The sequence below is a fragment of the Falco cherrug genome, chromosome 12, assembly GCF_023634085.1.
Source record: "Falco cherrug isolate bFalChe1 chromosome 12, bFalChe1.pri, whole genome shotgun sequence".
Lineage (NCBI taxonomy): Eukaryota > Metazoa > Chordata > Aves > Falconiformes > Falconidae > Falco > Falco cherrug.
In genome coordinates, this window is record NC_073708.1 from 11,619,028 (window position 1) to 11,646,779 (window position 27,752).

General features: G+C 40.2%; 1 protein-coding gene across 2 annotated transcripts; it reads left to right on the plus strand.

Annotated features, from left to right (window-relative positions):
* The first annotated feature begins 1,070 nt into the window (after positions 1-1,070).
* Positions 1,071-22,997, plus strand: SLC25A24 (solute carrier family 25 member 24). 2 transcript variants are annotated; one of them, XM_055724883.1, is made up of 11 exons: positions 1,071-1,375; positions 12,213-12,339; positions 12,861-12,948; positions 13,428-13,539; positions 16,201-16,359; positions 16,679-16,831; positions 17,957-18,064; positions 18,348-18,515; positions 19,654-19,804; positions 20,486-20,678; positions 21,021-22,997. In XM_055724883.1, exons 1-10 carry the CDS (start codon positions 1,190-1,192, stop codon positions 20,662-20,664), a joined length of 1,431 nt encoding a protein of 476 aa, XP_055580858.1. In that variant the 5' UTR covers positions 1,071-1,189; the 3' UTR covers positions 20,665-20,678; positions 21,021-22,997. The 2 variants fall into 2 exon arrangements, with proteins under 2 accessions (XP_055580858.1, XP_055580857.1); XM_055724882.1 differs by having other exon boundaries at positions 1,072-1,375; positions 20,486-22,997.
* Positions 22,998-27,752: the final 4,755 nt, after the last annotated feature.

Genomic DNA, 27,752 nt, shown 5'->3' on the forward strand with positions numbered 1-27,752 from the left:
TTTGTGGAGATGTAAAAGGAGGCCTCCACCTTCCTGGTACCCACAGAGAGTTCATAAAGAAAACAGGGTCAGGGTCCTTGTAGTGGGGCATGGTGGGACAGTAAGAGACACCAGGCACAAACTGAAATGAGAACAACTCTGAGTGGACCACAAGGGAAAAGATTCCTCCCTGTGAGGCCAGCCAGGCTGTAGAGCAGGCTGTCTGGGGACGTTGTCCGGTCTCCATCCTTGGAGGCTTCAGGACTGAATAAAGACTTGAGTAACCAGGTCTGAGTTCATGGCTGAGCTTGCTTGGAGCAGAACCTTGGACTACAGACTCCCTGAGGTGCCTTCCCACCTTATTCTGAGATCCCACTTATTCTGAGATTCAATGAACCTTCAACATAATCTGGTAGTCTTTATGTATGCAAGTCATAGTAGTGTCAGGCCCCTTTTTCAAACACCAATTAGTCTATCGTCAGACAATGAAGCGTACTAGCTTTGTCAATTACTTTTTGAGCAAGGCTGCTAAGCTCCTGCTATAAGGCTGAAATGTGCTTTCCATGGCTGTATATTGAATGAATATGCACCAGGAAAGCACGACTCAATTCAGTGGCTCGTGTTTTTACTGCAGTGCTCACAGCCAGCCTATTTGCTGACATTTTCTATCCATTTGTTCTTATACCAGCTGTGTCCTTTTCAATTTACTCAACTGATTTATTTATGAAGCAATTAAGAAGCTACAAAATATTTCCTCTTCCAGTCTTTGTTTGGTTAGGCCAAGGGCTGCCCCTAGACAAGGGGCTTTTCACACAGCTTCAACCCAGACCTCAACCGCTGGTGACTAGAATGAGCCAAAGTGTCCAAATTAGGTCTTTTGCAGCGTTGTCGGTATTTCTGTACTTGTACTGGAAACGTTTAGCTGGATACAACCGTTGCGCGGCAGGGAGAGGCGAACGAGCCCGAGGGGCTGCGGCCCGCCCTCTTCCCTCAGCAGCTGCTTTCCCGCCCCAGCGGCCAGGAGGCGGAGGGAGGGCGGGGCGTGCCCCAGGGCCCTCCTTCCCCCCCCTGCCGCTGAGGCCGGGCCGGGCCGGCTCCTCCCCGAGCAGCTGCGGGCGCTGGCAGCGGCACGGGCGGTGCCTCCCGTCCGCGCCCAGCCCGCGGGAGCCGGGGGGCGAGCGTCCCGCTACCCGTACTGCACGGCTCCGCCATGTTCCAGCTCCTGCGAGGCCTCGCGTTGCCGGCAGCCGCCTGCGACGGCAGCAGGGATGGCGACTCCCGCTACGCTAACCTCTTCAGGAAGCTGGACCTCAACGAAGATGGGAGAGTGGACATCGCCGAGCTCCAGACGGGCCTCCGGGCCATGGGCATCCCCCTGGGAAAAGAGGCGGAGGAGGTAAGAGCGGGCCGGGGGCGCGGCGGCGGCCCTTCCCCGGTCTTCAGCGGTTTCGCGCCTGTGCCGTCTCCCGGAGGAGCAACCGGTGGCGAGCGGTGCCCCCCCGGCGGCCGTGGGGAGGGCGAGGCGCGGCCTGACCGCCCCAGCGCGCCGCTCGGCTCGTGAGGGACGGGGCGCTGCCCGGCCGCGGCTCGCCCGGCCGGCCTCGCAGCTGGGGCGGCGTGTCGGGGCTGCGCCGGAGCCGGGAGCCGCTGCTGGGCGAAGCTTCCTCGGGCCTGCCTGCTTTCGTCGTTCCCGGGGCGCCGTGCCCGCTCCAGGGGCCGCGCTGTACGGGCACGCCGCGGGCGGGCGGCTGAGGGGTCCCAAGGGCGAGCGGTGCTGGCGGCGGTGCTGCTGCTGGCTGCGCACCGCCGGGTTTATCCATCGCGCGTCCACTTTTGACTTCCTTTGACTCAGTGTTGCATGATTTCCTATAGCGCATTCCTCCTCCGGCATGATAAAGGATGGTAATTTACAGCTTCTGGCTGTCACACCACCTTTGTGTAAACTAGGTCTGAGTACGTTAAGGTTTGCTTTGGGCAGCAGGTAAGTAAATCAGCGTAACGGTAGTTTGTGGTGTCAGAGCTAGTTATTGAAGCTAGGTCTCCACAAACACACAGACATGGAAATGAATCTTCTTGGTGTGGGCTGTGTCAGATAAAGAGGCCCTTCTGTTTAAAAATGCACACCTGTAACAGCGGCCATCAAACGATGAAGCAGGCAGCATAGTCTCTTTGTGCTGTGGATTCTGCAGTGGTTGGGTTGGACTATTACATTCCTTTATCCCCTGTTATCAATGTTGTGACCTCACAAGTCAGTAAAACTTGAGTCATCAAGCATTCCAGTGCAATGCTGAGTTACACTAGCAGATCTGACCTGCACCCGAAAGAGAAACTTCTCCTTCCTAGCTGTTTTCAGCAATCCCCAGGGATCAGAATATAAAATTATTTAATTTTATATTATATAATAGTTTATAAGCTCTATATAAATATAAGCTCAAATCTGTAGACATAAGTATTTGTGTGGTAAGGTGAATCTGCACTGAAAAAAGCACCCATAGGTTTGGTTAGGCACAACAGGTACAGCTGAGGTCTGTGCTAGACCTATAACCGTAACAGCCCTATTCTTTGTTTCCAGTATAAATGGTTGGATGGCATTCCGCTGCTGTGCCTGTACTAGCCATTGCATACTTTCCGAAAGAGGTTCAGGAAAGTGAACTTAAATTTTGACTGCAGTGTTAAGACAGGCAATAATTCAGTTTCAGTGACCTTGTAGTAATTGTGGAACACTGCTGGTTCTTTCCCGTGGACTCATTATTTGGTGTCTATTTTACCTCTGTCTCATATACTTAAGGGAGAAGTATCTGGTAGGCCTTTTGAGTTGAGTGATGCTTATGTGAGAGTATGAATGTAAGCACACTTTCACTTCGGTCCTGCTTCTGGTCAAAATCATCTTTACAATAAATACATTTTGTGTTCTCAGTTTTTGGTGTATAAAGGAGGGACAGTTTGCCCTGTTTGCTTGTCCGGGAAAGTTGTTAGTATTAAGAACATGCTAGTTACAAACTTCAGTCACACGTTATATACACATTGTTGAAAACCCGTTGTACCAGTTTGACTGTAACAGTTGGGGGGTTTTACTTACACTGGATGACAGGGGAACAGGTGACCAGTTCATTTTCTGGTGGTTAACGAGGGTGATCTTCCCATATAATTCACTGACAGCCCTGAGACACAAGTAGTGCGCCTCTTAAGTTTTGAACAACGTGGAATTGAAGTTCCAAGTTCTTTCTTGAGATTGATGTGATGCCTTTCATTAATAGTGCACATCAGAGTATCTATGAAATTCTTCTCAGTTGCTACAGGATAAACGGGAAGTGAAACCTGTGAAATCAATAGAGATAAGCTAGCCTTACCTGGATGTAAGGGAGAACAGGAACTAGCTGCCTTAGCTGCCTAAGAAACACAGAGTAAACAAAATAAGCCATGAGTCATGTTGCACGTTTGAGAGGGGTGGAAGAATTGTTGGAGTGCACTGAAACTTCTAGGTGCTCGCTGTTTTAAAGTTAGTGGTGGGCACAGTTTGAACTAGAAACTAGATTGGTTATATATAACTGTTAATAACTAGACTTCTTATAATAAGAGAGCTTCAGTAAGATTTGTCTTTACCTAGCTTATCTGCTTCCTGTACTTTCTTCCAGCTTGAGGCTGCCTTCTCCCACTTCAAGCTCTAAAGTGATGTTGAATTCAATAAAATGTCTTTTTACTGTCTGGTTACAAGGTATTTCATTAATGAAGTCAGATATTGAATCATGATCCTTGTGTTTGGTGAGGCAGAAGTAGTCTTATAATTACTGTTAACTAATGAGATCAAGTATTACACGATGTGGCAGTGTTAGCTGCTGAACTGCTCAGCCCTGCCAACATAGTGGTACCGTGGGGTGGGCAGATCTTGGGATATCCTAAAGCGGAGTAAACTTTGGTGCCTCATGACTGGGCTGGGATCCCAGGCCTTGTGCTGTTATGTTCTAGGTCCAGGTCTGGGTTAGGTTTCCAGAAATACTCTTGTAGGGATGAAATCCACGTACGTGGTAGTGTTGGTCACTGTACTTCTGGGGGGCACAGCTGCTTGCTGGCTAACTCCTGGTAAGGGACCATGTGAGTGTTACTGTGTTTTGCTGCAAGGTCAGTTGACTCCTCCTCAGTCCTCATCTTCAACAGTATAAATTAGTATATATTCTACTAATATTACTTTCCTTTTTTTTTTCCTTGAAATGGAATTCCACTCTAGAAGGAACATGCATGCCTTTAAAAGATGCAAAGCTGCTATTTATTTGAGTAATAGACTACTCGTATGCTCTTTTTATTTCACCTTTCTCATAAGTTATTTTTGCGGTTTAATGTATGATGAGACACTCATTTTAGGTGAAGTAATTGTAGATATGAGAATTGATGTGAAACCATGTAAGCTTTGGAGGTAGGTTGCATGTCCCTCTAAGGAAGACTCTTTTTTTCCTCATGGCAAGACATCACAGCACAATGTGACAGAAGCTCCTGACTTTGTGTTCTACTTGACCTGCCTTCTCTCAGTATCTGACAGACAAAAGTAAACCACTGGAAAATCCAAAATGTGTGCTGCTTGGAGGCTGCCAGGATAACTCCTGTTTTATATTGTAGTATATTCCTCGCCAGGAATGGGTGAGTTTGCAAAGCTTTACAGGACATTCCTGACATAATACGTCAACACCTGTGAAGAAGGAATTCAGTGTGGTGTCAATATCAAATGGCACTTTATGAGCGACGCTAACAGTTATTGTATAGTCACTTTGATTGTCAGAGTTGTCCAGTAGAGACACAAAATAGATGCTGGGATCAGATCAAATGATCTCATCCTGTGTCTTCAGATTGCTGTGAGTCTCTTAGGCGGGAGTACCATAAATGGTGAGAGTAGTTATATGAAGTACTATTTTTGTTCACCCTTTTCTTCTGTTGCAATCAATCCTTAGAGTAAACCTGTAGGAGGCAAACTCTGCATTTCAAGCTTTGGTGTGGGGTAGGAACAGCCAAGCACGCAAATTCAGGTACTATTTATACAGTGAGTCCTGGAGCTAGGAGTAGAAATATGTTATTGAAATAGATAACTACATTCTGGAAACAGTGTAGTGATCTTATTTGGACTGACTCTGTCAGGTTTTGATATAAGTCTTTGGCTGTGTTAAGGCTCCTTTGGATAAAGAAACAACGTGATGAGACACCTCTGTGTGGTGGAAAAAGGGCCTAATGAGACTAAATTCTGAGCAATCAGAATACAGTCTGTTTAGAGTAATTGACTGTGTTTATGAAAATTTTAGTCCAACAAAGTCTAAAAATACTCAGAACACTTGAAGTGTGTTGCTGCATTGAAACCAAAGAAAATTCAGAATTCTGTCAGACAAGGCAGGCCCCTGTGCTGTGTTACAGGGCTGTGTCTCGGTGGGTGAGAGCAGGGTCAGGTGTGTGTTTCCTTCTGTGCTTTTCTCTGGCCCCTAGAAACCACAGCTAGATAGTGCTTCAGAGCTTGAACTTACCGTAGCTGTTCTTAGTCCAGAAAGTCACTTGTTTAGTGACTGAGCTAAATATGTCCTTGACTGTTTCTCTGCTGTTTTAATAAGATGTTTGCACTTTTCTTAATTTTGGTAACTTCCCTTACGTGGAAGGCTAGTATACCAAGTTAACTGAACCCTCTTCATTATGTTGTAGCTTGGCCAGAAACATACAAAAAGTATTTTAGCAACTTCTTAGAAGAAACATGGGCATTTTCAATCACACAGTACCTACTCTTAGAAATCATTATACGTAATATCCAAATTCACAGTCCTATAAACTTTCGGCACTTTCATGTCTCTAGGTCATTCTTTGTGACATTAAGCTTTCTCTCACCTTAATAGTATGCCAAAAACTGGTACTGTAGATCTAGAGTAGACAATCATCTTCAGGTTATTTTTTTACTAAAACAGATGTCACCTCATGTGATTGTGGAAGACTGGAACCACTTAGTTCCTTTAAGCTTTGCTTTTCAGGTCATAATAGTGTTACAGTTATGTCTTATTATGGGGACTCAATTGTGAAATACCACAAACATCTTCAGTAATACATCTGACTTCAGTTGTAAGCAAACGTTTCTTGCTTATTTCATTTCAATGTGTACAACTTCAGAAGCTTTTAACTGGTATGTGCTGTAGTCTCCAAGTCTCCATATGAAAGCAAGATGAATGTAAGTTTGTTTTCATAACACTTTAAACATCCAAGGAAATAAAATGGATTTTTTTTAATACTGACTTGATAGCTTTTTTTCCTGAACAGTGACAGGGCACAGTGAATGAATAATTCTTCCTCTTGTTGTTGCAAAGAGCAAGAATGCCAGGCACTAAATATGGGCACCTCCGCCTCTGGAAGATCTTTTAACTGCATGTTGAAATACTTTGCCAAATCCCTGTCTTGAGGCAGCAGTGTGTCCCAGGTAAACAAACAAGGTAAACTGGTAAATCTTTTAAAGTGACTGTAAGGTGAGGATGCCTCTAGCCGAGTAGTCTTATTTAATGGAAAAAGTCAGTCTACCAAGTATGTTCAAAGTCAAAAATACTGGTGTTAACTTGCAAGGAATGATGAATGAAGGTACAAAGGATAGTTTGTATCTCCCATTTGTGCTGTTTCAGATTCTTTGAATCTAATTCATAGCTGTGAGTTGAGAGAGTTTATCCCAGTTCTGAGCGAGCGGCTTTTACAAGGCATATTGGAGAGCATACGCACGACTTGCATCTCTTCCTTTTTAGGCTCATTTATTATAGAGATTCTGTTACCTGAAATGGACTAGCGAGAAGATCTCTGTTAGTGCTTTCCTGTTGCAGGGAAGAGTGGTGCTCAGGACAAAGAACAGGAAGGGGAAGCTTTGCCGTTGACAGCAACATCTTTGCTACCGCCAAGGGTGCAAGTCTGCTGTACTGGATTGGGTGACTTTTAATGTCTGTCCATCTGGAAGGTTTAAAGAGCCTGCTTGGGTACTGTTTATGTGTTGATAGTATCCTCTGGGAGGGAAGTGAGTAAATAGGAATGCAGCATTTGAACAAGTTGGGAGATCTTTGGAGGCAGTGCATATTATTTTTTTGCTCAACATGCAGTGTTGTGTTGGATTTCTGGAGGTAAAGTGGCAGTCTAGTTCGCTGATGTGTTATGTGGACTCACTGGTTGGGATCTAATGCCATGTAGATATATCCTCAGGCCCTTTCCCTTTATGCTGGCTTTATCTCCCCACTGATGCTGTTTGACCAGACTGACTTTAATCTTCACCACTGATTTCTGGGTTATCGTTGTATGTCATAAATTTGTGTAGTCTTGGCAGGTATGGGAAGGAAAAGGACAACATTAGGTTTTAGTTTTGTAGAGTATGTACCCAGTAAAGAGAGAAGAGTTGTGTATACTTGAGCTGTAACTGAATTTGGCTTCCGATAAGATTACAGTCTAATAACTTAAAATCGTAGAATGCAGAGCTGGGTGAATGACTGGCACTAATTATTTTGGAGGCGAAGGGGAAAAGGGGAGAAGAGGAGAAAGAAATACCATGATTTGTTTTATATGTAGTGCCTCTGGTTTTAAAAGAAAATGTGAAATTTGTGAATGTCTGGGGACAGAATGCTGTTCTTACTGTCGTGCTGGTGTTTTCTCTGTGCAAGATTTGTAACTGTGCCCTATGGAACTCTAGTCATAGATTGCAGAGTAAGGAATTGCTAATTGTACCAATTACGTATCTTTGGGTGTTGTTTTTTCACTTGTGTCTTGTAGATAGCATGATATGAAGCTAGAAACACCCAGTAACTTCTTGATGGATCACTTCCTTTTAAATATTCTTTGCATTACATTAATAAGCTGAAATAACAAGCTAGTGAATAAATTATTGGTAATAATTTGCACTGAGCAGACCCACCTTTCACATACAATTCAGTTTTGTAACCAGAATATGAAGGCTTACGCACAATACACAAATAATGATACTAAGTAATATAAAAACTAAAGTGTGAATTTAAAAGAAAAGTCTACATAAAAGCATTAAGATTTCTACTGTCTCACAGTCTCTGTCTTGACATTGTAGCTATGAATGTATTGAAGTTCATAACTTTGGCACAGAGTAATCTAATAATTCGTCAGGCCACTTAGAGCATCATGATTTTTAGGTGTGTATAAAGCTTGTCTATAACTCTTCTGATTTTTTTTTTTTTTTTGGTTTCTTTTGAACAGACCTGCTGGCTTCAGTTTCCACACCAAATACAGAGGTCTTCTGGAAGAGCAGGAATTCAACACTGCAAAATGCTTTATATAATTCAGAAATTTAAAAATGAAATTCTTCAGTGTTTCGGTCTACTTGTGGCCTTTCACATTGGTGTTGCCTTGCTGTGCAGGCCTTTGAAAGCAGCTGTATTAACAAAATACCCAGCAGAAAAAAAACCAGAAGTAGCAGAATTTGAGAAAAAAAAAAAAAAAAAAAAAGGTTAAAAAGGCAGCAGTGTCATGACCAAACAGGTCAGCACAGGAACATTGTAGTCAGTATGTCTGAAAGCCGATGGCATTAAAAGGAAAGATCATCTAAACTGTCTTCGTGTATCTATCAATAATTAGCAATTCTTTGTGTTCACCATTTTGTTTTATCTAGTGAATTATCTTTATTGCTTGGGGTTAAAGTTTTTAGACAATGAGAACAAAAATGGCACGCCTTGAAAATAAACGTTTTCCTCTTGGGGCTGGGCCTACATAAAGGTGAGGTGATCCCACAGTAAGTCAGTAACAAGAAATGGCAGGTTTTACGTGGCAGGCACACTGAACATTGTTTCCCAGGACTTCCAAGCGAGGACTGGCATCTAGGTTGGTTCCTGCTCTATTGTTGTAAGCATGCCTATTTGAAAATGCATCTGGTTCTCCTCCATCAGCGAAGTTGGTGAACCAGGAAGTAGCACAGTGACAAGTGGTTGTAACTGTGCAAAAGTTGGTGGTATATTAAATGGAGAACAGCAGAGTTGGATTCCTTGTTGAACTGAAGTGAGAGTGATTGAATGTTGGAACAGGTTGCCTGGGGAGGTTGTGGAATCTCCATCCTCGGAGATATCCAAGACTCAGTTGGGTGTGATCCTGCACAACTGGATCTAATCAGACATGCTGTGAGCTGGGGTTGTGCTCAATGGCCTCCAGAGGTTCCTTCCAACATGATTTATTATTTGATGCTGTGAACGGGCTGTTTGTACCTGGGACTTACTGTGCCAGGCTCCCCAGAGAATCAAGTGCGTGTCTTCCTGCTGGCTATGTCCATGGAGTATATAACCTCCCACAAGGGAGTTTCTACCCTCCAAGTGGAAGACAAGCTCCTTTCAGCATTCCTGTTTGTTCTACAAACTTGCAAATTACTTGGGTTTACTCTGAAACTTTAACACCCGCGTAATTATACATTTCATAGACAGCAAGAAGCTTTTGTTTGTATGAACTTTTAGATCTGTAATGTGAGGAAAAAATGCATGTGCCTGCTGAGGCAAAGCATACGTTTTTGTTCCGTGACGCTGCTGTCCTGCTGCACTGAGAGTGGCAGAGGCTGGCTTGAAGTCTAGAAAATAACTGTAAAAACAAAAGCAGGGAATGGAGAGTATGTTTGTGCTTCCCCTTTTCTAGTTGTTGCAAATGAGCAAAATCTGCTCATTTGGTGGACGAAATGAACAGTGCCCCCCTTCACAGACACACTAATTTCCAGCTCGCTAAACCTCCTAGGAATTTCCGTTTTCTCTGGCTCACATCATCCTCAGCCATGGAGGTTTTGTAATTAGAATGTAGTTGAAATTTTGCCATGTCAGTAAGCCAGAACAACACTTGCTTTGTTCTGCATTTTTCTTTCTGTAGTTCAGGTAACAGTAGGGAATAGTAACAATTTGTCTTGATCAGAATTCACTCAAAGGGTGTGTATGACTGCCACATAAATTACCTCTTGGATATTTATATTTATATTACCCGATGCTCGGGTCCTGCTGTATGAGGTGCCATGCATGGAGTACAAGATGGGTTGAGATTGCCATGTCTTTGAGGAGTAGATGTTTACAACTAGACTAATCTTTAATGGTGCCTTTTGGTTTGGGTTTTTCTTGTTTGGTTTTTGTTGTTGTTGGGTTTGTTCATTGGTTGTTTTTTTTTAATGATTAGTCTATTAGCCTGCTTAATTTCTTGTTAGAAGGTCATGGTTAGGAATGCATCCATAAACTTCAATAAATGTAAACTATTTTTTTTTGTAATGGGAAATTCTGAACAGCCCTAACCATATTGGCAAGGGCATGAAACTGAATTGATGAGTATATTTTTATTGAAAGGTTATTAATAGAAATGACAATCAAGCTGGACTCACGAGTATACTAAGAACAGTATTTTTCAAAGCTGATACCAAGCACCTCTATCTGAGTATGCGGTAACTTGATTTTATTGTGCATAACTTGCTGTATCATGAGAGTTGGATAATTTGCTTCTTATTTCACTGTGGTGTACCACATCATATTCCTCCCTTCCATTGAGAAAGCTATGATAATCTTAACAGATTTTTGGTTTTTGATGTTAAACATTAAAGTACATTTCTTTTAGTAGAGGGATCGGAGGGGTAAAGGAGGCAACATAAATGTATTCAGTTGTCTTCATTTTTTTTTCAGACACCTGCAACAAATACACCAGAGTTTTCAACTTCCTTTATGTTTAGTTTCTGTAGGTTAGAATTTGTTGGACTTTGGTCTTCTGAGGACTTCTACAAATTATAGTGGAGTAAACAAAATGATTAAACCCAGATTTTGCAGATTAGAACAGCAGTGCAAATCTTGTTGAGAGTTATTTTATTCAGAAACTAGAGTTGCGCAAGGCAGTCTGCAAAATAGAAGATATTTGGAAGAATTTTTGGCACATGCTTTACGTGTGCCCTGAAGTGGCTCTGGGACTTAGGGCAAATTAATGGAGAGACTGTGCTGTCAGGTTGGTCTCCCGTCCGTCTGTACAGGGTGCTGCCCTGTAGGATTTCGCACATTGAGGGGAAACACAGAGACTGATGCCCGAAGGAAAAGATGAGCATAATTCCCTTTAAATCTTGTGTTCTAGAGCAGGGTTTTGGGGTGGGTTTCCCTGGCCGCATCCTGCCAGAGGAAGACCAGTGCTGTGGAAGGTGCCTGTGGCAGAGTGCTGTGGGCGCTGCCTCTCCTCGCCCCTGCTGCGCCCTGCGGCCCTCCCTGCGTGGAGCAGCCCTTGCTGTGGCATAAAGCCCAAGCTAATAAATCCTGCAGAGCTTGTTTAGCCTATGCTTTGCTCTTCTAGGGGCTTTGCCTTTAAAGACAGGCCTCAGCAGTTACAGGCTGATTCTTGGTGGGGCTGCCGTCGTTTCCCTTTTTTAAACAGCTGTTTTCACACACAAAGACAGTAAAGTATTCTGGCCCTTTGTTGATGGAGAAGCATATGCCTAGGCTCTATTTCAGACTTGTTGCCTGCAGTGCTGGTGATTGTATACCATGCATTCATCTCGTAGTTAATTTTGCAGGTAGATGTTTCTTATCTGCAGGATAGTTACTAGGAGAAGTGCAAAAAGGGAAGCTAACTTCTGCTTCTATATTGGAAGCTAACAAGTCTGTTGCTGGTTGTTTCAAATTTTTGTCAGGGCTTCAGTTTGAAGCAGAAAGCTCTGCCTTCTCAAACCCTGGAGGGTAGAAGTGCTGGTCAGGCAAGGTCTCTGTATTTTTTTGGTCAGCAGTTAGATAGTTAATTGATATTTGTATTATTATATTTATAATTAATAGAACACTGGATTAAAGAGGATAGTTAAGACAGTACTTGTTTAATTTTACTGACATATTGACAAATTTCATGTATAACCAGTAAAGTCATAAGCTTTAAGTTGTTCTCTTTCATGATTTTGTCTTGTCCCCCACCTCCTTCACAAATACTTGCGATCTGTAGCTGTAACTTGCCAGTGCTGGTAAGAAATCTTAAAATCTTTGAATAGGGAAGTTATGTAAATAATAAATAATGCTTTCTTATATCTAATTTGCTGCCAAGTGTTTTCTCTCTTTATGAAAATACTGAGAATATGTTAAATTCTGAAAACAAATACAGCTCTGAAGTGTATGCTTAGATGCTTTCCTCATCTGACTCCCAAAGTGACCAATATGATGCTTTTCTTAAAGCCAGGGCTGTGCTGTGCAGTGCTGCTGTTGCTTTGTGATTTGCTGTAATTTGGAAAAGTCAAATGTCGAATTTTCCCTCAACAGAAAATTTTTAAAGCTGGAGACACTAACCAGGATGGACAGCTAGATTTTGAAGAATTTATGCGGTATCTTAAAGATCATGAGAAAAAGATGAAGCTGGCATTTAAGAGCCTGGACAAAAACAATGATGGTATGCCTTGACTTACTTTATTTGTTCAAACATGGTTCGAAGAAACTGCATTAAAATTTATCTTCCTTTATATTCTTTGTCCAAATTGGAGACAAATAGTTCTGAATATGGAGCTCTTGTTTCTTTTCCTTAATAGGTTCATAATTACCGTTTACTATAGATTGAAGTAATAAATTATTACAGTCTTTTTTTCCTTTTTATTATTTTCCAGGTCTGTTGATCTGGGGCTCTTTGTTCCCCAGATAAAGAAGCTGTAAGGAAGTTTCAAAGTATCTATTAAAGATAAAACAGTTTTTAGCTCACTGAATGTTTGCATCCCATTTGGTTGCGTGATTTTAATGTACTTATCTTCACTCAGTCCTTATAGTAGACAATCAAGTTGTATTGTCTGTGTTTAAATTGATTTTAAATTATCTTTGCTATTATGTAGGTGTTACAATGGTACTTTGTAAGCTCCAAGGTGCCAAGTATATTAAGCTCCATGTTTTAAATATGTATCATCTTTCTTTTAATGTCTGAAGGAAAAATTGAAGCATCAGAAGTTGTCCAGTCCCTCAAGATACTGGGTATAAGCATTTCAGAAAAGCAGGCAGAAAAGATCCTGCAAAGGTCAGAAATTACGATTTCTGAAATTTTTTTAAGCTGCTTTGTAATGTTAATTATTATATTTTTATAATTCAGAAAACAGGATAAACGCAATTATAAATTTGAAAGGTGTTGGTTCCTTCAGTGGTGCCTTTCTAAGGATTCTCACATATTCAATCTGTTCTTGGGTGATAGTGTCTAATCACTATCTTAACATTCTCCTCCCAGAATCAGATGCTATCTCATTTCCCTGTAAATGTTGTTCATAGAATGAAGCATTATATTATGTTTTTAAACGGAATATGCCGGATGCACTTGGATAAGAAAAACATAGTATTGAAAGGCCGTGGCAGATTCAGCCTTGAAGTCTCCACGTGCAATTTACAGTCAGTTGTCACCGATGTGATGGTGAATATTACTTAACAAAAAAAACAAACAACAAAACAACAAAAACCTATCCCTGCTACTGTTTCCTTATATAGTTTTGTTCCATTTCTTTTCAGTATTGATGCTGATGGGACAATGACAGTTGACTGGAATGAGTGGAGAGATCACTTTATGTTTAACCCAGCTACGGACATTGAGGAAATAATTAGATACTGGAAACATTCCACTGTAAGTTCAACTTTTCTTTTAACTTAGGGCAGCTTTTAAGCTCATCTCTGCTGTGTTAATTTGTGATATTAAGTATGACAGCTTCACAGTTGTTACATTTCAAGCATACGTGTATTTAAAATTGTTTGGGTTTCCTTTTCACTTCACGCTCCCCCATTTACAAGCATGATAGTGTTGCATGAGTTTCTTCTGAGCAAAGAACTTCATCTAAACTTTGCCAATAATTATCAGTAATTCTTAGGAAGCAGTCCTTTTCTTCCTTTGAAGATGTTCCACAGAAAGATAAATACAATATTAAATATTTTTCTTTTCAAATTTCGGTAAATTCTTACGTTCAGTGCTTTTGATGTGTTGAAACAAATTATTGAAGCATTTTAAGTTTATGTTGAAATTTGTTCAGTATTTGTATTTATATAGTAACTATTATTGTCATAAAATCACTGCTGTCATTAGCGATGATTTTCTGTGCATGTGTTCTCATACTGTTTTGTGCTTTAGAATTTCATTTAAGAATGACAGAATATACAGCAATAGGCTATTCACTGTGTAGATAAATTATTTTAGTTATTATTGAATGGAGTTCTTGCCAGCTCAGTGACTGACTTTTAAGAATAAATAATAAGGTAGTGTATACCAATAGTAATCCTCTTTGCTGAATATCCTTCCTGTAGGTTATAGGAGCAATCCATAAAGTTAGGTAAAGACAGATTTCTTTGAACATAGGGAGGCCATTTATGTCTTTGGGGATTAGTCAGCATTTCCATGATAAAAAACAGTTTATGAAATCTGAAAGCTTTGAGTGTTCCGCACTGTACAACCTCAGTTCAGAAATGCTTGCCAAAAGGGACGTAGCTCCCTGTTTGCTGAAGGAAACACTTAGAGTACTGCTATGATATCAAATAGTCCCGGTCCCAGATTACTTATGGAAGAAAACCCCTTTCTTTGCTTTAATAAAGTGCTTCATATTACTATCGTTAAACATAAGATATTTTTATTTTTTTTAATTATGGAATGTCATTATTACTCCCAAGAAATAATTTTAGAAGTCTCCTGTGATCTTTCAGTGTTGCAGTCAGCTGATGACCCAGTTATCACAGCAAGCGAAATCCAGCTATACAGCAGCACAGCTGGTGTTTCAGATAAGAGCAGATGTGAGACATCACATGCCTGGCTGGCATTGACAGCTCTTTTAATTTTGTTTTTATTGTAAAATTTTAATTGCTGTCAGACTCTTCCAAGCAGAAAGCTGCATTGGCATGGAATTACTATGAGTTGATAGCTATGGCCTTTCTGTTATAAACGCCCTCAAATTAACCTTTTTTTTGCAGTTGTGTCTAGGGCTCAGTAGACACAAGGTTTAAACCCTGGTAGATATGCATAATATCTCTTAAGAACACTGAATTTATATTTTGAGAATTCTGATTGATAATTTTTTTTATGATTTCATAAAAAATGACTGCTGACACCTTAATTGGAAACCATAAATGTCAGAAAGATGGAATTTCCAATCAATCTGTTCTATGTTCAATATCCAGAATAGTTGGTACTTAGCCTGTTTTGTCCAGTGGCTATATCCATAATCTGTGTCCTCCTGTTCCTGGTTCCAAATGACCAAGACAGTATTCTGCCTACTTAACGGATAGGGAACACATTGTAAGTTAGAGCCGTAGTGTCTACAATTAAAATCAACAGTAATTAAAAAGAGTTCATTAGTTAACACACTTTCTGGTCAGTACTTACCAGTCATTAAAACATTCTTGCTTCTTTATAGGTTTAATTTATGCATAATATTGGTTTTGCATTATTTACAGTGTATTTGTTCTCATATATTTTGGTTATAAATTACATGAAGAGCAGAGACCATGTGTAAGTGGTATGTGAGATTTCATTGTCTTGTGTCTTGGACAGCTTTATCACTAAAGCCTACAGTCATGGTCGTCTTTGATCAAATTGAATAGTACATGCACCTCAATGAAATTTCAAACTTTTATAGCTGAAGAGTCATCAGTATGTCTTTCAGTATAACTGATGATAAGAAAATGTATAAAGCATTAGTCAAACTTGTCATTTTTTAAGATAATACACAGCAGTTAAAACAAGTAGAATATTCCAATCTATCACAATCTTATCGGCTATAAAAATGCTACTTTAAAATGTTGGGGCAGGAAGGGGAAATCTCACATATGTGTGAATGAATTACCATGAGAGAGAAATCTCTTTTTAGCATCCTTAGGAGATTACCAAACTAATCCCAGAACGCTGTCTGGTGAAAGGTTAGCTGCAACATATAAGCATTTAAGCTTTAGTGCTGACTGTAAAGGTCCACTGATCATGACAGAATGTCTTTGTTTGGGCCATACTCAAGGCGGAAATTTGTCATAATCTTTAATGATGATGGTGCAGTCTTTGAAATGGTGGGTCTGTGGTATTATTATTCAATATCTATGTTGAAGTCATTAAAAGTTGCTATTCAATGAATAGAAATAGCAATCCATAGCATGTTAATTATAGAATGTAAATTAGAGATTTTTTTTTATTTTTAATGAGCATTTTGTTTACATATTCTCAGGTGGTAGGCTAATTTGCAATTAGAACTGTTGATAAAATTTAGATGATGGAACGAGATAGTTATTTGCACATCTTCACTTTGGATTTTAATAGGTGTTGGATATAGGAGATAGTTTGACTGTTCCAGATGAGTTCACGGAGGAAGAGAAAAAGACTGGACAGTGGTGGAAACAGCTGTTGGCAGGAGGAGTGGCTGGTGCTGTGTCTCGAACAGGTACAGCACCATTAGATCGCCTTAAAGTGATGATGCAGGTAGGTGCAATGTTCAAGAACTTTTTAGTTTCCCGTGTATCACTTGAGTTTTTAGAAAGCTGTTACAGAAAACTGGTGGCCAAATAAAATACCTAGATTTTGGAGGTCTGGTTATGTTTAGACAACTTCCATATTTTGTGTTCATAAAAATTGTCTTTTCCATAGTCATATTGGAAAAAGTGTAAACAAAATATTGTAATACTTGTGCCACTAAAATTTTTTTTTCAGTAGTGGATGTATTTTTGCCGATTTATATATTTAAGCACTTTTACAGTCTGATCAGAGCACTGTTCTTTACTGTGACTTTGGGTTTTTTTAGGTTCACGGTTCAAAATCAAACAAAATGAATATAGCCAGTGGTTTTAAGCAAATGTTGAAAGAAGGTGGTGTCCGATCCCTCTGGAGGGGAAATGGTGTAAATGTTGTGAAAATAGCTCCTGAAACAGCTATTAAGTTCTGGGCTTATGAACAGGTAGGAATGAAAGTAATGGTAAATAAAATACTATATCACTCTCACTGTTCATTGTTTACACTGTTGTGTTATATAGGAGTTCTTACCACGGGTGGGCATTTTTTCATAGTAATTTAGTTGCTTTCAGATTGGAAATAGTCTATTCTGTTAATAGAGTACTTGGTATTATAAGCAGAGTAAGTCTGGAGGAAAGTTTAAAGCATATGGCAGCCTGCATAGCTTCATGTGGAGTAGTGCATTAATATCTAATCTGTTGCTTTGAACTGACAAGAACCAAAAAACTTTGCATGTTGTGTTTGCTGAACTTCTACAGGATTCTTTTTAAGTCAAATATCATGGTGCTATGTAAGATGCCCTCATCCTGGATTTCAGAGTTATATTTACCTCTGAATCAGCTTTAAGCATCATGTTAAGGACTAATCCTGCTCTGTAAAATGAACTCTCGTTCTGGTGTAGTTGAATGATCTTTATTCTTCCTCTGTGGGGCTTTCTAGTGCCTCAGGTAAGACTTAATGAACGTACTGCACACCTCTGTACAACTATGAAATAAAAGCAACAAAAATTCAAGTAAACTTTTGGATATTGCAAGACTGAATGGCAGATTTCGATGCCATAGAGTAACCTTGAGCACATTATTCCTTACTCTTGCTCTGCCTTTTGGGAGCTGATGGCACATTCTTGCATGATGGTGTCTGTCTTGAATGACATGGTCTGTACAGCTCTCTAACTGTCTCTGTGAACATGCTAGTTGATCTTTCTTTCTTTGATTGGCGAACTGGATCTGCAAGGGATTCAGGTTGGCCCCTCTGTTGTCTGGGGGCCATGGTATGGGTACCCTTGTGTTGGCTGTTTGTAGAATACCTGACAGTACTGATGTACCGGGTGGCTGAGGTGTTTAATGCAAAGAATTTTTGCAGGCTGGAGTATTTATTGTATTCTTGAGAATCTGTGTCCATAGAGTTGCGGTGAGTGTACTGCTAAATTTGTTAGGTTAGTAAATGTAACTGTAAATACATGAAATAGTGAGTACAGCTTGAAAAGACATTTTGTACTGTATTCCTGCCTCTTGTAGTAACTCTTTCCCTACTAAAAAGCATGTGATACTTATCTGTTTTAACTATACAGTATAAGAAGATACTCACTAAGGATGATGGAAAGTTAGGCACTGTTGAAAGATTTGTGTCTGGTTCTTTGGCTGGAGCAACAGCACAAACTTCTATTTATCCCATGGAGGTAAGTAACAGAGAATCTGCTTCCACTGGAGACTGCCAAATGTCTGGTTCGTTTCTAAAGTAAACCCCATTTTGCTCTTGAAAGTGTCATAGGAATTCCTCAATATTCTTACATCCCAATTTATTACTTTATACTGCTAACAACAGTGGTCATCACAAAGGAAATTTAAAGTGGAAAAATGCAAAGCAGTTCCAAAGGAATAAGCAGAGAGTTACTGTGTTTTCCCTTGTTTATAAAATACATTAATACGTATGTAATTAAGGCTACTATTTTTTCCCTTTAGGTTTTAAAGACCAGATTGGCTGTGGGTAAAACAGGCCAATATTCTGGGATGTTTGACTGTGCTAAGAAGATCTTAAAAAGAGAAGGTGTAAAGGCCTTCTACAAAGGCTATGTTCCTAATATTTTGGGTATAATACCTTATGCTGGCATTGACCTTGCAGTTTATGAGGTGAGTTTAGATCACTGAATGCATGTAGCTTGCATGAATTAATTTACACAAAGGGTAGGTATTCTTTAGAGTACTGTATCGTTAGTTAGATTTGTAATGTGTTTGTAGTATTATGGTTGCCGTCAATTTAGAATAGACAAATGAGAAATTCCACTAACCTTACTAGACTTTAAAGTTTTTCTTGGTTTGCCCCTTGCCCCTCCTGGGGGAGTACCTGTACTGATGGGCCCTTACATGCAACAGTACCAGACAAGAAATCTCCTCGTACAGCAGGATTATATAGAACTTGGCGATACAGTGTGCTTGCATACTTAACTAACCCTCTTGGACTGGAACGTATGTGTTTTGTAGCAAATATAGGTCTTAAAAACCTGGTATGATATTCATATTAAGTTACTTACCCTGCATTTATGATACTTAATCCATTTTTTTGCCATTTTCTCTGATTTATAATTTGATTGTAGTAACCTCAATTCCTTGTGTGTCTGTGCATGTCACCAGAATTCTTTGTGGCTGACATAGAGTTGTTCTGAGCAGTCTGAAACACTGCTGTCTTTCCTTTCAAGAGGAACTGGTACCTCTTACACACATCAACAACTGAAATATTTTACCTATCTTAGGTGCTGTGTGTTCAAAGTGTGTTAAGTAGCCCAGATGCACAAAATCATTTTTTTTCTAGTCTAGACAAATCTTTTTTTGACACTGCAGTGCTGATCAACAGAATTGCTTGAGCAAATGTTTTCAAAGCAGTATGGGTGTTCTTTTCTACAGTTTGCATCCTTGCTTCTGCATGGGGTGATATGCACAGCTGTGCGAGGCTTTCTTGCACCCTGTGGGGTGCCGAGTTGTGTTTCCCTCCTCCTCCCCGCCAAGTGTTAACAAGTCTAGAACATAGGCACTGTTCCTGCTGCTGGATCTTTTAAGGATTTCTCTTCTAGGCACTAACTGCTGTAGTCTAGTTAAAAGTCCTTACCTGTGTGCCAAGGTGTTTACCTCTGCACTTCAAAAGTAAACATGCAGGACTGGCATAGTGAGGTCGGTGCTTTGCCGGATTGAGCCCATAAGATTTGTTATGAATGAAGGTGTATTTACTTTCTTGAACGCAGATCTCTTATCATTTAATTTTGTGTCTTGGCAGCTCTTAAAGAGTACATGGCTAGAACACTATGCATCAAGCTCTGCTAACCCAGGTGTTTTTGTATTGTTGGGATGTGGTACTGTTTCCAGTACATGTGGGCAGTTAGCCAGTTACCCTCTTGCTCTTATCCGAACACGCATGCAGGCTCAAGGTGAGTCCTGTTGTACTGAAAATGTTTCTGTGTGGTCACATCAAAATTGTGTCATTTGGGATAGCTGTAGCAGAGACATGGGAGTAAAAAAAAACCCAACTTGAAAAACCAAGAACTTACCTGGAAAATCCTTCTTAACGTTGGTCCCGTTTTCCTATTACTCCCAACGTTGTTCTTTATCATACTCGATTCAAATGTAACGTTTCAGTTGCTAGTGCTCTGTGTGATCTGAGAGCCACATTCCATACAAGACTACCAGGCATAGAGTACCTGTCATAGTCTGGGAACACTTCTAAGATTTAGAATGTTTCCTAAATTTTAGAGGTACAATGAAAAGGGCTTGCATCATCCTGTGAAGGTAGATGGCAATTTTTGCTCTAGAGGACATTTCGTAAAGACAATTTCATAGCTGAGACTTTTTGCTTGATAGGTTTGTGCAGAGTCTTAAGGATAGGAGCCTAGGTTCCAAAGGAATGTAGTTGGATAAATCTTTTCAGTGGGATTTAGACACATGGATATCTCTCAAATGTCTGAATTTAAAGAGATCTCCTTTCTGTGAGGACTCGTTTTAATCAATGGCCCTAGAGATGATAGTAGGCTTACCACCCAGGTGTTTGATACTTGCTTGAGAATTTTAATGTTACTAGAACTGTTGTATAACGCATTGTCATTTTCTTCTAGCCTCAGTGGAAGGAGGTCCACAGCTAAACATGGTCGGTCTCTTTCAAAGAATTATTGCTTCAGAGGGAATCAGAGGACTTTATAGGGGCATAGCCCCTAATTTCATGAAAGTGCTTCCAGCTGTCAGCATCAGCTATGTTGTATATGAAAAAATGAAGCAGAATTTGGGAATAGCGTGAAATGAAGGAAAAAGGTGAGATGCTTTTAATGTTGGAAACGCCAAACAAAAATGATTTCTCAAGTAATCTGTTCTCCCAGTTAGAGATGGATCTTTGTGGAGAGATGCTGCAGCTTCTATTTTTGCCCTGAAGTGGGAAGAAACTTTCTTAAATTCTAGTTCACGATTTCTAAACAGATACCTATATTGCACTTTAAAATGTCACTGAGTTAAAAAAAAAAAAATGATCAAGAAACTGTCTTTAAATCAGCAATATGTTTATATTTTCAGGAAATCATGCATATTTTACTCATTGGCTTCTTTTTGTTTTTGTATTTGTCTTCTCTAAATGTGTATTTGGCTTGGATCAAACCAAAGGTAGGAGAAGTTTCTATTGCCTTGATACCGAATATATAAAAGTGACTTTTTGTTTTGTCACGCTGCCTATACTCAAGCAATTCACAGGCAACATTTTGCATGCCTAGAAGTAAGCACTTAATGTTGTTATTTTTGAAGACTTAATGTTACATTTGTAAGAAATGGGATTTTAAATACAGACATGGATGGAATAACACATGAAAATGTAGCCCATCGCCTTCATCTTCAGGCTAATTTTTTTTTTTTAATTTTAAGTGTAAGAGCCTGAGAAACTGCTGTTCCGTGGTATCAGAATACCTCAAACAAATTTACATGGTATTTTTGTAATACAATCAGTGATTTTTTTCATAACTTGCTTGACTAGACCTGCTTTTCACTACACTTTTAAATGTTAGCATCATTAACCATGACCAGCTTTGGGTTACAGCTGCACGTTTTACAGGATCATAATATACAGAAGCAGAAGAAGCTTGCTTACTGGATCCATTCCATACAAGTGCAAGTTGCCATGTAAAAATGGGGTGGAGGATCCAGTATTAAGCTGATAGTGATTGTAATACAGCTGATAGCGGAGCTCATCATAGCTCTCTTGTGGAGCAAAACACTTCTCACTTTGGACTCTCCATTCTTTCCCTTACTCAGAGGGCTACAGTCCACTATGTTCTTTTAGCCAATGGAGGACTGCTTTATTATGTAAAAGTTTTACATGTTTGTCATGTGAGATGAATCCTCTTTCCCTCAGTCTTCTGTGCACACCGGCTGTGTATGTGAAATTCCGATAGTAAAATACTGAAGCATTTTGTCCAAGTGACCAAACGGGACTGCTGATCTCAGGTGCCCATTAGATTGATGTTAAGAAGCAAGCAAAGTGTGCACACAGAACTTGTTAGCGCTTGAGAAACAGCTCTTCCTCAAAAAACAAAGCAGCACTTCCTCAATGCAGAAAGTTAGGTATTTCCATGTACAGGTACTTGCAAAGTGACTTCTTTTGGGGGGCTGTGGCATGTGTGTGCGCCACATTTCAGTTGCCTTCAGGCCTAAACACTGAAATGGAGTAACAATTATTGCCGAACTCATTTGTTATGCTTTTTCTGCTTTCTGCAATGTGTGGTGTTTTAATCTTTGTAAATTTGAGATTATCCTTACCTTGACCCTTCTAAAAGCAGCTGCTCTTAGGCCACTTCCTGAAATTGGGTTACTGAAGGAAGAATTTTGTTCCTATAAGGTTATTAAGGGTCTTTCCCCACCCTCTGTTAAGCAAACATGAATAGCTGTCTGAACCTCAGTGTTCCACATACTATTCGGGCCATATTTTTCAAACAGCAATCGGATGTAAATCTTGTGTTCAGTGCTTCCGTGGCTGGTGTTTATTCTCCATAAACTGATATATAACAACTCCATAACATTTGTATTAGAAAATGTTGTTTTAATAGACTTCAGAAAATGGCAGCTTTAGCTGTGTCTTTTGGCCTTCCCTTTAGGGAAACCTTGGACATCGCACCTTAAAAAAACCAAACAACTCCCCCCCCCCCCCCCCCCCCCCAAAAAAAAAAAAAAAAAAAAAGTCGTTCTATCCATATCATTGATATGTACAATGCCTTTCTGATCTGAATGTTTCTTGGCTTTATCAACATTCTTGTATCTTTGTGGGATTTGTGAGATCAGTTCCCAATCATTTTGTTTGACTGTGACCAATGAACAAATGTGAGTGTGTGTGTGTGATGCAGAGATGACTTCAGCAGTGTCTGTCTTCTAGACTTGCTCCATTTTGTTTATAGTGTACAAGTGCCATTGTGAGTATTGAAAATGATGGTAATAATGTTTTCAGAGGTTGAAAAGATGGGGTCTTTCAAATTTAATTTTTCATTATGTGCCTTTATGATGACTGTTCAGTTGTGTATTCTTTGTCTCTTAAAAGTATGTTTACCTTCTTAGCTCTATAAAACTGCCAGTTTCTAATAAATCTTTGTTTCCTTATCTGGCTGAGTGTACTGATGTTTTTTTCATGGCCTGACAGACAGATAACACTTCTATGTATAATATTCAATGTAAAAACTAAAGGTAAGTTATCTAAAAAACTAGCGTATGCTTTTCTATTTGATATTTAAAAACCTAGTTTGAGATGAGTCGATTGTCATTCTGTTTAAAACTTTAGCTGCCTCATCACTTAATGGAAGATCACATAATGTTTAACATTTTTGTTTGTTCATTGAACAGTATTACACCATGATTTGCTTCTGTGTATGCTGTGTGACAGAACTCTTAATAATCAGGACAAACATGCCTGTATATAGTGTTTATCTTGCTTTGATGTTAATCTTACTTTTTAGTCAAAAAATCAATATAAAATCTATTCAAGATAATTGACTTAATTTACTCTGCATGTGTAGCATGGCTGTCCTGCTAAAAGCGTGCTCAGTAGTCAGCCTTGACAACTCCTTGGGAGTTTTTCACACCAATACTTCAGATGTTAAAGATAATTGTAACAAATGAGAGTGGCTTTTTTTGTCTCAGATTACTGCAGAAACAGTTCTTGTAACGTAAGATTTAGAAGTTTCCTGTTAAATAACGGATGAGGTAGATGCTCTGTGTGTGATTCCTGACTAAATGAACCATCTGAAATTCCACGTTACGCGAGGCAAGGATGTTTTTAACTGGAAGTACTCTGCAGTTGGAAAGGCTGAGCTGTAAGTGATCTCTCTCACAGTGACCAAGTGGTAAGGTGTGCTCTCAAAGATGTCCAAATTGTCATGTCCCGTGTCCTGTGTGTCCCATCCCCACCCCACCCCTGCCCTGCAAAAAGAAAATCTAAAGTGTTACACAATGTAGCACAGGTATTTAAAATACTGCTTTCAAGTTAGCCCGTTGGAAAACTGAATTCAACAGTCCTTTTATCAGAGACTGGTCCTGATAAGATGCTTTTTTGATGTATAGGAGTTTTTACATGGGCAGCGCATATGGCTTTTGAAACAGCTCAGATCTGCAGTGCATATAGTACAGTTATTTCTAACTGCTTGCAACTGCGTGCAGCTTGTGTTAAAATAACACTGAGGCAGTAAAAACATATGGACAAACACTCTGTTTGGGACAGCATACATCTCTCCCTTACAAAAAATATTTTTACTATCATTTTGAAATTTGTTGTGTTGACTACTAAGCAAGCATCTCAACCTTTCTTCAAGCTTGTTCCTTTAGGTTTTAGTGTATTCCGCCAATGTATTTCATAATCTGTTGAAATAGTGAGTTTCCATAGTGCATTCTGAGTTCTTAAATCAGTGGTGACAGATTTGTAGGTTGCTGACTACTTTTGTCCTTTGTCTGTTTAGTCTGAAACTTACTAAATTCTACAGTCCTGAAAAATCTTTCACATTTCCTCTGTATCTTATCTTTTTTTGCTAGGTATTTTAATATTTTTCAAAATGTATGCAAAGATGGTGCCTGTAGATATATGAGAAAAATGTTGATGTACAACTTGCTACTGCCTCTTTAGTTAAAGAAACGAGACATGAAGAGGATGTAAGTCATGTAGTGTCACCAGTAATTTAATAAAAGGAATTGTGCATCCATGTCCAAACTGATCCCCAACAAATCTTCGCTTTTCTTGGGTGTTCCCTGAGCAAATGATTTTTCCTGAGCATAGACCTATACCTATGAGGCCCAGAAGGGGAAAGGAAAAGCTTACTTGTTTTCCCTTCAAGGTATGTAGGGCATGACTACTATTCAGTAACATTAACACTGGAAAACACTGCAGAAATGGCTTGGAATTTAAAATAGCACTGCCAATGTGCGCCTTTCCCTCTTGACTGTGATGGGCTTCCTGGCAGCGTACGCCCGCCGCAGCAGTGCCATTCCTCACAATGGCACCAGCCCAGGCCCAAGCAGTCTTGCACACCTGCTAGTGGAAACGCCACCGTGAACGCTGTGTACTGAAACCCGCTTGGCAGCTTTCCTTTCTGCAAAAGAACACCGAACATGGGTGCTGCTGCACTACCCAGGTGAGGCTGGCTGTGGACCTGCCTGGGACCCTGATTAGCCTTCAGAGGCCCTGGCTGAGGTGCCTTCTGTTCTTTACTGTCTCTTTCAGACCTCGGAGTGAGCTGCACTTGTTGGTATGTGGCAGAACGTATTGGCATCTTTATTTCCCTTCTAATATTTGAAGTTTAGATATGGTATGGGCAAGAAGTGCATTGAGTATGTGATGCTGCTACACATAAACTACTAAAATACCAAAGATGTCTTAACCTGCAGGCTATTTGCCATGTAAGGAACTGTGGTTTTTAAATGCTTCCACTTCTGATGTCTGGATGGTCTTACAGATGGCTTTTAAGGCTTACATTAAAACAAGATAGTGATCTAAACTGTATGTTGTGGTGAACGTAATTGGTGAGAACTGGGTATTCAACACAGAATGATTTTTGTAATATTGGCAGTCTTGCTGTGTGAATTATGTGTAGCTTCTAAGCCATCCTGGTGTCTGAAAAAGGGTAGAAAAAGTACTTTGGATATATTTGTGCAATCCAGACTAAATATTATTTGTGTTCTGGCAACTAACTAAATGTGTGAGTATTGTGCACCTAAGCTCTTAGACTGTGAATCTGTTTTGCTAAAGGATTAATAAGGAGTCTAGTATGTACTTGTGGTTTAACCCCAGCCGGCAGCCAGCAACTAAGCACCATGCAGCTGGCTGGTTCGCCCTCCACCACGTTGGGATGAGGGAGAGAATTAGAAGACTAAAAGCGAGAAAACTTGTGGGTTGAGATAAAGACAGTTGAATAGGTAAAGCAAAAGCCATGCACAAGCAAAGCAAAACAAAGGATTCATTCACCGCTTCCCATCGGCAGGCAGGTGCTCAGCCATCTCCAGGAAAGCAGGGCTGCAGCATGGGGGATGGTTACTTGGGAAGACAAACGCCGTTGCTCTGAACATCTCCCCCTTCCTTCTTTCTCCCCCAGCTTTATATACTCAGCATGACATTCAATGGTATGGATTATTCCTTTGGCCGCCTGGGTCAGCTGTCCTGGCCATGTCCCCTCCCAGTTTCTTGTGCCCCTCCAGCCCTCTCACTGGCAGGGCCTGAAAAACTGGTAAGTCCTTGACTTAGTTGTTGCTAAGTGATGTTTATGCTGAAAACATCAGTGTGTTATCAACATTATTCTCGTACTAAATCCAAAACACAGCACTGCACCACCTACTAAGAAGAAAAAATAACTATTCCAGTTGATACCAGGACAGTAACATATAGGTGTATAAACCCACCCATAGTGTGTATATGCATACATGCATATTTACATACATATAGATAGATAGGTATGCATAAAACCTTTCCTTTTTTGCAGCAAGCTTGCGCATTGCTTTTCTGCAGTAAAGAAGAATTTCATAAGCTGGAGCAGCTTCCAGAACGGTCTTTTAATTGAATACTCCTGAAAGCAGTGAAATTGCTGTCCCTGCAGACCTTTCTTCTGCAAGCTGAAAGTGTGGGATTGAGAAGTAGCCAATAGGTTTGCTTGAATAAAGTGCCAGTAGTACTGAAACTAAAATCCAGAATGTTTTTGTCTGCTGTAGGCTCATGTAAGGCAGAATATCTAGTATCTATCTCATTGCAGTAGGTGTAGGCAAAAAACCACGAAGTTGGAAGGTTGGAGTATGGTAGATAAACTTCTGAATGGGTACTCCTGCCATCTTAAACTAAGCCTTTTGCTGACCTATTTGACCTGTAGCTTAGCTCTTGCTAATGCACTGATATGGAAGTTGCTTGCTGTCTTTCTTGCCCTCTGAAGCAAATGCGGGATGTTTTTTAGTCGTTATTCACTCACGAACCAGTCTCTGGTGAGCCTTAACAGCCCCTCTGTCATGGTCCTGGAGGAAATGTGCGGACTCAGCTTGAATTCGAGCAGTGCCATCTACTGTCATGTTGTGATTCCGATTTGTACGGGGGAATGGCTTTTCTAGGCTGAGCATTTGAGTTCATCCCTTCGCATTATCTTTACAGCAAAGGAAAACCAGTTTATAACTGTGCAGGATAAACCCAGCTGAGCCGTATGTTTAGTAGTGATTGTGGCAGTGTGACCTAACACAATGTGTGGGAGCAAGGCACTCAGGTGTGAATTATACAAAGCAAGAATTGTCATCTCTTGCTTTGGGTACGCTACTGAAAAAAATCTATACGGCGTATCAATTGACATAGCTATTTTTAGTTTTAGTGAAGACCATTTGAAATAGAAGAAAGAGTCTCTGTAGTGTTATTTCTTTTTGCTTTCATAAAATGATTTTTGTGTCAACTTCCTTTAGTTTCTCAGTAAGATACACTCGCATGGAGGATAAAGGTTCTTTAACCATTCTTACTTGCATACTACTACAAAATGGTTGGTAGGAAACTCACCTGACTTTCTGATTTTTCTTGAGGAGTGAAAATATTATTGTTTCAATATTTCTTAATTATGCTGGTATCAAGGTCTGCACTGAGAGCACCACGTTTGTATTTCACAGTGTTAAAACTCCATTTAACTGAGCGCAGTTTCTCATGGTTGCTCACTAAATGTTACAGATTTCCCCACTATGTGGTGGTGCAGCCACTGGTTTGTTTTGTGGACACAGCTGTTACGTACTTCCAAGCTGAGCCAGTGTGAACATTGTCAGGCTAGCTCCAGCACTGCAGCATTCATTTCTACCTTTGGGCTCCTTACCAAAGGCCCTTCTGTTTACCCTGCAACCTAACTGTGTGTTCGATGCACC